This window comes from Acipenser ruthenus, chromosome 2 (assembly GCF_902713425.1).
Source record: "Acipenser ruthenus chromosome 2, fAciRut3.2 maternal haplotype, whole genome shotgun sequence".
Lineage (NCBI taxonomy): Eukaryota > Metazoa > Chordata > Actinopteri > Acipenseriformes > Acipenseridae > Acipenser > Acipenser ruthenus.
This window is the reverse complement of record NC_081190.1, coordinates 37876445-37887357: the sequence shown is the minus strand read 5'-3', so window position 1 is coordinate 37887357 and position 10913 is coordinate 37876445. Positions and strand designations below refer to the sequence as shown.

The 10913-nt window shown below is 34.7% G+C and overlaps 1 protein-coding gene across 1 annotated transcript in view; it reads left to right on the top strand.

Moving 5' to 3' along the window:
- The first annotated feature begins 447 nt into the window (after window positions 1-447).
- LOC117408854 (collagen and calcium-binding EGF domain-containing protein 1-like) overlaps window positions 448-10913 on the top strand; it is a 93262-nt gene continuing 82796 nt past the window's right edge. The window contains exons 1-2 of the mRNA XM_058995637.1: window positions 448-790; window positions 1034-1114. Coding sequence (XP_058851620.1) covers window positions 681-790; window positions 1034-1114 — 191 coding nt within the window. The 5' untranslated portion in view covers window positions 448-680. The remainder of the gene's footprint in view (window positions 791-1033; window positions 1115-10913) is intronic.

Here is a 10913-nt window from a genome sequence, read left to right as displayed (position 1 = left end):
TTGACATCAATAGGTATAGTGTGCAAAGTTGACATACTGTATATGCACAGTTTGTGCATACTAAAGCATGGTTTGGTATATATTGTGGTAGTGTTTTTCTTTTTATTTAATTTACTTTGTTCAAAGTATTCCAACAGTAATCTTTCTGAAACTGGATGTTTAACTTAAAAGTAAAATGTTCCAGATTAGGCTTTGGGCATGGTTTGATATTTTTAATAGTGTTGTAACCCACATGAAAGAAATGTTCTCATAACTCAAAAACAAGAAAGTGAGACTGGTACTGACCCATTGGTACTCATCCTTTGGGCAATTGTTAACATCCCAGTCCCTCCCATATGACCACACCCCTTGCAATGAAAAAAAAAAAAAGTTTATCTAAACCAAACAAGGCAGCTCTCTGCCTAACAGAGAAACCACTAGAAGCACCTCATATGAGAGAGAGAGAGAGAGAGAGAGAGAGAGAGAGAGAGAGAGAGAGAGAGAGAGAGAGAGAGAGAGAGAGAATGCATTTAATGTGGACCGTCGTCGCGAGCAAAAAAAAGTGAGAGACACAAAACCGCTGCATCTCGGAGCCACTTAGTCATTCGGAGAACATCCAGCTGTCGTTACTACTTGAGGGAACACATTTTTACAACTGCTGCGCGGTGTGGATTACTTCTGTTTTACTTTACCTGTGTAAAATGTGTTACACAAATCTTCGGATTAGTGTAGGAGTTATACTGGTTTTAACATTGTCGTTTTGCGGATTATCATGGACCTACAGAGAACAATTTAACGACACTGCCGACAGGTCTGTATGTAGAATGACCTTCTTTATGTGTATTACTTATGGTAAATGAACAGCCTAAACGTTTACATAATATTTTCTTAATAATGACTATTGAACAAATAGTTTACAAAATACTGTTACATAAATAATTGTAATTGTAGTTTTTTTTTAAAAAGAAGGCTTTTAATTGCTAACCATAGAGACGTTCTTAAAACTAATTTGAAACCCTGACTAATTTTAAATAATTTGTTTATTTTCGTACAGAGAGGTCTGTTCAGAAAATAACGTTGCCACAACTAAGTATCCCTGCTTAAAACCCACTGGGGAACTGACAACGTGCTTTAGGTATGTCTCTTTTGGATAATGCTACTGTTTTAGTCTTGTTTTATTGCTGCATGGACCTGATTTTGTAAGTTTTGTTTTATTTAGAAAAGGCTTTGTCTCATGTTTTTCTGTGTTTAAAATACAGCAGTCCTTTTACTGGTTTACTAGTACTGCCTTGGTGAGATTTGCATGTCGGTGTGCGAGGGGGCGTATGTACCGGCGCTATGGCATTCACTAGCTGTACTAGTAATCATTACAGCAGGATAATACTATTTCGGGCTATAGAAACGCATCTATTATTATTATTATTATTATTATTTAAACTCTGGACATGTGAGGTGTTTAAAATGATGCACATGAGTAGCCTTGATGCTCCTGAAACAAGGTTACCAAATCAGAAATAAGGAGGCAAGGCTAGCGCTTCATATTCTCGATATACAGTATGGCAGATACTGTCTTTTGTAAGGATTCAAAATGTAAGGTTAAGATAGATAAATGCACTGCAACTTGCAACACAGCATTTATTGTCCATGTACACACTGAGTATCATACCAGTCTTACCAGTCACCATTACAGAAACTGGTAGTCAGTTATAATTGGGGTATCACTGTCCTGGATTTCCCATTAAAATCTGAAGAAAATATATTTAAAGACAGATGTTTAGTGACCAGTGGTTCTGTGTGGAAATAAAGGCAACTGCAATAAATTCCCCAATGGCAGTCATTCTGCTTTTCTTAATCGCACTCAATGCTTGGAGGCTATCCAAAAGAGTTTTACTGTTCTTAAACATCGCCAAGTAAAGCCTGACATGCCTGGCATTTTAGGGGTTAAAGTCTGTATTTGACAAGCTATGTGTTTCTTTTGTGCTGGAATCAGCTATTTACATTGTGCAAGCATGAGCATATGTATGTAGAGTGTGGATACAGAAAACATAGTGCACTTCTGAGGCTCACAGTACTGTATTTTGAGTGAAAATGTCAAAGATTCTAAGAAATAAATATTCTATGTTGTGACATAGACATTACCAGCTCCTTTTGATTGATTGATTAAGCTTGATAGCTACTGATACTGCATGTTGTCAAATGCATATACCACAATATAACGTTTTTCCTTTGGGGCATTTTTATTTGGAAGATAAGAAAAGGTGTATTAAAAAACTTTTAACATTTCTCAAGTTCTGTCAACTTCTTTTAACTTTAATAAAATAAATAAATAAATAAATAAATAATACAAATCTTGGAGCAAATTCATTGTATTGCACAATAATTAAAGAATAAAAATACTTTGGCTTTGTGAATAATAGACTCCATAAATATATTTAAAAACAAAACAAATTTTGTCCATGGTATATTTTTACCCCTAATCAACAACATTTAGTATCACTAGCAAAGGAACCCATAATGACAATGTCTGTCAATCTCTTAAATAAACCCACAATTATGTCTTCTGCCGACTCAACAAAAGTAACCCCCAAGAGAGCTTCTTTGTTTGCTGCTGTTGTACAACTGTAAACAGATGTTGCTATTATATAAGGGGTCTAGTCTGTTTCTTAGATGGAAAGTTGCAAGAAGAACGTGTTTGTCAATGTCATATTTTCTATACCTTCTCTGTGGTTAAACACTGACACTCGCTTAAAATTCTTATAGGACTTGGCCTGGTTTGTCAATAGTGTTATTTAGTGACAGTAAATCACCATTTAATGAGTTGTGTGTTTAAAGATTGAAAAGCAGACAAGTGCAAGTCGTCCATAGGGACCGTCTCATTCTCTTACTGAAAGGAAGTACTGCCATTAATACGTCTTTTAACCAGTTTTTTTTTCATGATATGTATTTAACAAACTTTTAAATGATTTCTCTGACATCACCTGTTGATCTTTTGATTGATTTATTCTACAAATCTTCTCAATAAAAGTGGCTGTGTGGCTTCAAAGAGAAGGGGAGTGTTGGGTATTGTAGCAGGGCGGTAGTAAGCCCTGCTTATTGATATGTGTTTGTTCGTTTTATTTTTAGAACGGGGTTTCCCCCTCCGCCCCTGTGTTGGTTTGTATTTGTTTTATGATTTATTTATTGCGTTATAGGATGGCGAGGCGCCGTGTGTTATTATTTTTGTATTGTTTTATTTGTATTTATGTATTGTCGGCGTAGCCGTGTTGTTGTTTTATATTTTGTTTAGCTTGGATGTGTAGTCCCATCCACAGTTCAAAAAACTCGTGCAGAAGGTGAACCATCTCCCGAATTAATTACGGGATTAATGTTGCTAATTGGGAGATGGTTCACCTTAATAAAAGCCTGCAGCTCTCGGCACTCGGCGTGGGTGTTTAGGAGTGAGAGCGGCGAGAGGAAACGAAAGCAAAACGAAATTAAAAGATTGTATTATTTTTGTGTTCGAGATTTTGTTTTGTTTATCTGTTTTATTTTGTGCTCTGTGAGCAAAGTGTCTTTTTTTGTTTAAATATTTTATTTATTTTTGTTTAATAAAAACGGCGCTGAAAGCGCGTTTTGAACTGCAAATACCTGTGTGTTTTTAGTTCCTGCACTCTGGCCTGACGTCACCACTCGTCATTCCTGTCACAGGCATATATATTGTTGATTTACAAATCCATAGAAAACTGTTGATTCATCAACAAAACCACAGTCAGAACAATTCAACAGAAAAATGTTATTACACAACAGTCATTTCAACAATTAGTTAATTATACACATTTAGAATGTAACACTTAGAAAAGGGCTTGTGATTTCAATTTAGCATTTCGTATTGTTAAAGAAAAGGAATACAATTATACATTAACATGATCAAAACAAAATCATACAAATTCACTTCCACATAAACATACTAATTTTTATTTTACATTTCAACAGCAATTTCATCATCACTTAGTAAATCTCCCTCAATTACACCGACACAAACTCTTTGCATTGTTCAAACAAACTTACAGCCCTCTTACATTTTGCCTGAGAACTCGAAAACTGATCGCTGGCAATGATGTTTAGGTCTTCATCTGTTTTAGCTTCGGTGAAACTCTCACAGTCTGGCTCACAGTCCTTTGTTTTTTGCATTTTTATTTTGCTAATGCCATTTGCATGTTCTACAGCTAAATCATAGTTCTTGCAACTGTCTTCACTTTGACAATTTTGTCTGTATAAGTGGGATTTCAAGCTCAAACTCCAAGGAACTCATAACAACATTCCCGCAATGTGAGTGACAAACATTTTAACTGTTTGAACTAAGAGTAAAAAAGCCAAAACCAAATCCAATGACCAAATTAGCAATCAATTGAATCTCATTGTCGAACAAGTATCAATTAGGAAGAAATGTTTTAAGTGGCATAAACAACTCAAAGTGTTGAATCAGTACGAAAATAATCCACAGTTTCTTGTGCCCCAACACAACGTTGTTTATCCCTTACTTAACAAGCATTTCAGTGTATAGAGTCTGGTAAAACTCAGGCTGATATAAAATTCCTATCTATTCACAAACAATTTAAGTTGAGAATACAGAACCGTAACTAAACTAACGTCATGTCATTGGCTTTGTTCTCCTTTATCTACTGTATGTTCTGCACTGGAGGTCTACCCAGACCCGAGGACCTGAGACCCGACCTGTACCGAACGGGTTTTTGGGTGCAAAATTGTCACGCAACACTTGGGTCGGGTCGGGTACGATTTTGTTTACTCAGTAATACTCAAACTGTCGATTTACTATTAACCCTTTGTGGTCCATTGTTGGACTGGGTCCGACATTGCAATTATTCCTCACAGGTCCTTTGTCGGACTGGGTCTGACATCATTATAGCAACGCAAAAAACGGGTTTCTAGTCGTTTTTTCTCCGGAAAAAGCTGAGAAAACCATTCAGTTGCCGAGTGGGAGCGACAGGAGCCGAGACAAGTCGAAAAAAAAAACAGAAACAAAAGGCGTATCTCATGATTAGTCATACGTGGTATCTGGTATCAGATAACGGGGCGGTCGTAAGTAAACAAGCTGGCTGACTGAGTCAGCGCACAGAGAACACGGACATTTGCAGAGCTTTTTTGAGATGTTATAGTAATAAAATAATGACTTGGATCGCATTATTGAGGAGTTTGGTGATAAAACGAGTGATCAGGAGATGATTGATTGATCGGATAGTACGACTATTATTATTATTATTATTTATTTCTTACATAGGTGAAAGCTATAGCGAACGAAAGGGTGGGGCGGGGCTGGAGATGCCTAGTGAGTGCATTGTTGATATGCATGGCCATTTAAACCCTTTTGACTCTGGATAAAATACTTTTAAACAGCGCGTCTAAAATTAACTGCGCGTTTGAAAATTAATTAGACCTGATGTGCCTGACGCGCGATTAATAAATGGACCGCAAAGGGTTAAAGGGGCTCTCTTTGGTACTAAAAATAATTGTTTATAATTCCTGTTGCGTGGATTGGCTTTCCCCAGTAGCACATGACATAGCTTGCAGAGCACAGCAGCAGTCACGTGACCCATATCGAAGGTGTTCTTTTAGATCATTCTTAAGTCAGAGTAATTGATTTGTTTATGAAAAATATGAAAGAAAAACTTAAAAACAAATTCCATGAACAAAAGCTCACAGAAAAATGCAAGTCTGTGGTGTAGGAATCATTTGTTGTTATTGTGGACAAAGAAGGAAAACAGGTTTTGCAAAACATAAATTTTACACCTCAATTCCATTTCCTCTGTGTTAAGTTCGTAATAAAGTCACACATTTACGAGATTGTACATAAGTTAGTTAGATCTTTTACATAAACATATTAATATTTCATTTTACAGTCCTCTGTGTAGGTTCATGATGGAATAAACAATGTCTGTAGTTCAGCCAGATTTCCAGGTTGACTGGGGAAAAAAAAAAACACTGCTTTAACACTGTATCTAGTCAGTGCTTTTTTTTGGGCTGGGTCGGATCCGAGTCTAACAACAAGAATTTTACATCGGGTTGGGTAAATAATTGTCTGTTCGGGTTGATTAATTTGGACCCGTGAAGACCTCTATTCTGCACTAACAAGAGCTCCTAAGCCCTACCAGTGGCACCAGAGACTCGATACCACTAAATGAGTCCATCTAGAAGACTACTGCTGCTGTTCTTTCTTAAACACATCAAAGGAACTATCAGCATAAAAAAGCAGGCACTTAAATTATCTAATGTAGGTTTGGGTTGATATTAAGGAGTAATGTATCCCAGATGTAGTATCTTTGCAGTCTTTTCATTTTCATTTAAAGTAGGAGGCTAGAAATCCCAAATAGAAGGCAGGGGGGTATGGGGGTCTCTCCCAGCGCTGGTGCAAGTGGCAACACCCCCCACTGAAAACGAATTTTAGGGTTTTGCAGGGGTCTAAATTCTGCATATGCTGGGCCTAAATATGTGCCTTAATAGGGACCCCAAATTCAAAATATGATTTCAGGCGCTGAGATTTAAAGAGCAAGTAAAGTTACTTGTGACTCTGAAAAGTAATTATAAAATAATTTATTTATATTAGAATTTTAAAATCACAAACTTGTCTTAACACACAGTAAATTTCAAAATAAGTAAAGTCCACATATTTAGGCAAACTCAGTTTGGTTTTGCAATAATTACACACAGAAAAGTGGTGAAAGAAACCAATGAAACAGAGAAATTATATTTCAGGCACAAAAACAAACACATTATATAGATACCATAATACCAAGTGCGACAGAAGAGAAAAATGTGAAGCAATTTCCAAATTAAAAGACGATAAGAAGCTGTATTAATTGGTAATAAATTTGAATACAGAAAAGGTAAGCCATAAACTGTATTTTGTTTTCTATTTTTACATGTATTCCATTTTTTTCCTTTACATTAACAAGACATATTTTTAAGTTTTTAAACATATTCATGGAACCAACCAGTCCTTACATTTATTTTTAGTGTTCCAAGATTCTGAGTATACTTTTCCATGTCGTTGTTTCTCATTAACTACCGCGTGTGAGAGTGCGCAAATGTATTAATACATAAATTAATAAATAAATAATACATGGGAAGAACTGCGATTTCAAACACTGTTGATTTTACAGTTTTCAGAAGTTTGTTTCTGTTGCGTTTTCTGTAAACATTAAATCAATTTCTACAGTAAGTTATATTATTTTTTTCTTTCGTTTAATATTTTTAATAAAATAAATACAAATAACAATAAATAATGTATTGACATTTACTTGCTTTAAAGTAAAAGTCCAGGTAATAAATATCAAGTTATAGGTGTATGAAATGAAAAAGAGTAATGTCAAGGTTTAGAACTTCCTTGTGGCAAAGATAAATTAGTGGTATAGTTAACAGAAAGAAGTAGTTGGCAAATATAATAGGATCGAGCTGTGGCTTCTGCAGACTCTGACCTTGATGCAACTATGGCACCAGCCAAAAAGAAAAGGAAAACAAATTTCAACAAAGACGAAATTGACCTGTTAGTTAGTGAAATTAAAAAAAGGCAATTAATATTATTTAACACTTCGCAGGTCCAAAAAACATTAAGAAAAGAAACATGAAAAGAAATAACTAACAAAATAAATTTACTGGGACACTAAGCGACAGATACTTGACCTTAGGAGGATTACAAAAAAAGAAAGTATCAGAATGTAAAAAAACAAACAGGATAAAATGAATGTGATGTGTTAAATGTAGCGCCGACCCTGGCACAGCAAAAACAAACCAAAACGTAAATCTATAAAGAAAGGCTCCTCAAAAACAGAAAGCATAAACAAAACTAAGCTTGTTTCTATATATGGAAGTTAACCATGGTAAATTTGCATGGTAATTACCCAGTTTACCATGTTTGTACTCATCTGTACCCTAACCATACTTCCCTATGCTTTCAGTATGGCAGAAAACTTTTGTTTGAGTCTATGTATATTTTAGTTGTGTAAAGGAAAAAAGTACAGTACATACAGTAGGCTACGCAAGTAAATACTTTTCTGCGTATTTCAATTTTGTCTGTGCACTACATAATTAATTACGGAGAAGAAAAGATTTCAGTTTGTGGATAAAGAACTCTGCAATGATTTGTTTCCCTTCCATTTATTAATGTGAAGTTTAAAATAAAGCACCTTTTAAAAATATAAAATAAACCAAAACAAAATGCATTTATTGCCATTGTTATTTAATATAGACTATTAATAAATACATTTTTGGGGGGTTTATTTTATATTTTAAGGTGCTTTATTTTAAAGTAACTAAAAGCTTGTAAATGTTTAAACAGGAAGTTTCACATACAAACAGCTAGTTGAATCTACACCAGTCAGAAGCATGTGTAAAATAACAGGCACAAACCAAAGTAAATCAGGACAAAATGATAGTACATCAAGGGTAAGCGCGAAACTTCGATATTATAATGATTTGTACATTTGCATACGAAAGTAGTTTGAAATTAACAGTCGTAACTAAACTACCGCAGCAGGGATGAGACTAAGTTAAAGGAGTGAAAATGACTTTAATACATCGTGGGTAGGTCTACGAAGTCACAAAAACCTACGAAAAGTCAAGATACGAAGGAAAAATCAACTATATATAAAGCCCATGATATTTAATTAAAATTCACTTACCACCATTACGACCATAGTACTTCGAATTAAAATACTTATTGTTTTCTGAAACACAGACAGGTATGTAAATGTTATAAAGACTTTAAATAAATGGTGCAAAGCTGAGGGTGACTTATTGTTGATTTTCTGTGGCACCAAAAAACGTTTAGAATGTAATGAAAAAGGAAATGTGGTTTAATAAATGTACACAATAGATGTACTTTGTTTCAGGCCTGGTCCTTTATCTCATGGAAAATAAACCAAGTCCATTTGGTTAAATTCAAAACATTGAAAGTCAATGAGCAACTTCAGAACATAACCGTGTATATACGCTTAGGTTACCCGTCAAGATGATATCTTTGAGCAATATGGAGAAGTCATATTAATCTGTAAACAATACACCCCCTCTTCAGTGGTACATTTTGCAAGTCAACGTTCTCATACCACAAGGTAACAGACATACAGTAAGCATTGGAATTTCACCCAGTCAAAGCTCATCGTGAGAGTTTGGTGTTCTTTTACAGATTTTGAGTAGTCTGATCTTTTAATGTATAAATTGTAAAAGGTAAGGGATTAAACCAATACAGACTAAAGCTCTCTGTATACCTACACACCAGACACAGGGATGTGTCAGGCCCAGTAACATAAGCATTGATGTTACTGATTGTTTTACTTCCATGATACATTCGTGTACACTTGTGCACTCCAGTCTTTACATTGCACTGTATTTTGCTGCGATGGGAAATAAAATTCAAACTTAAAATAAAATTGGCTTCCTCCCACAACTGTCATTTTGCATAAATCATTCATAACTTAAAAAAAATGCTTAGTCAGAATTCTAAGGTAAAACCTATAAGAAAATAAGTTAAGTAAACAATCATTTCTACTACTGCCTTCTTCAATGTAATGCAATTATGTCTTCTGATGGCAGCGCACAGTACACTGAAAAATGTACAAGCCAAAATTTGTGATTACTTGGTTTCTTACAAAGGTTTACATTAGGCAACTGAAAAAAATCAACCACAACAGAGAAAGCCTTTATCAGTCAATCAAACATTTATTTAGCAGTTATTTTTATTGCTGTAAAAATCCAAATTGGCCATAGACACAAATTCTAGACATGTATTAAATGTGTAGAGGTTAAAGCCCATTCTGCGTCTTATATCATTTGGCCAAACAAGGGCCATAAAGTTTTACAAAGTAACTCAATAGAACAGCAATTTGTAAAATATTGTTCAATAAGTTTGTCCCTATGCAAGCTAACATAAATGCTCAGGGAATGGTGATTTAGCACTTCTTCTCTTAACCTCCTGCCCTCTTTAACAATGAAGATAGAGAACTATGATGAGGGACATTTTTGATAACACAGAGTGGCATGCAAAGGGGGTCAAATAGCTGATTCTCTGGGGAACCTTATTTTTTTTTAAAAAGATCCACCACATAAACAACATCCTGCTGTTAACTGAGGACCACTACAAATAAAATTCAGATTGCTTCACTTATGTTCTAACAGCAGGAATCAGAAAATATGTAGACTGTAGCACTGTCTGAAAATAAAAACAAAAAAAACAAAGACCAAATTGTGTGTGAGTGTGTGTATATATATATATATATATATATATATATATATATATATATATATATATATATATATATATATATATAATAGATATATATCATTTGGGTAAAAAATGAAGACTGGATACAGCCAGCCAACCTAGTTGTATTTAACTTTTGGTATGTATACCTATAGGGAGTGGTATTAACACTAATTCTGGTTGCGTGATTGATAGGACTTTAAAACAAAACAAAAAACAAAAAAACACAGCACTGTAAAATCGACTGATTCTCTAAACCTTACATTTTGTCAGACTTTAGGTGCTGTCTTTTGTGTGTACTATAAAGCAATGCAGATTGAAACTAAAACCCACTGGTGGCAGATTTGTAAAGCCTTGGCTAATATTACCTATAGTATACACTTTTTGTTATGTGAACCCAATGTCATCTTTGAATCTGATTGTTTTGAAACATGGCTTGTACTGTCTATGTGCATATCTTTGATAAATTGGTGAAGGTATGTTTAATCTGGAAAAGCACTTTGATCGTCCGCTTTTCAGTTTAACAAAGAACTAATGGCAGACAGACAAGCTGTTGAATCATTTCCGAGTAGACTGTCCAGGGGCTGTAATATTACCAAATGTCATTTAAATAGAGTATTTCACATAGGAAATGACCTGAGGCAAAAGAAAAACATGTTTAACATTATTTGAAATGCATGCA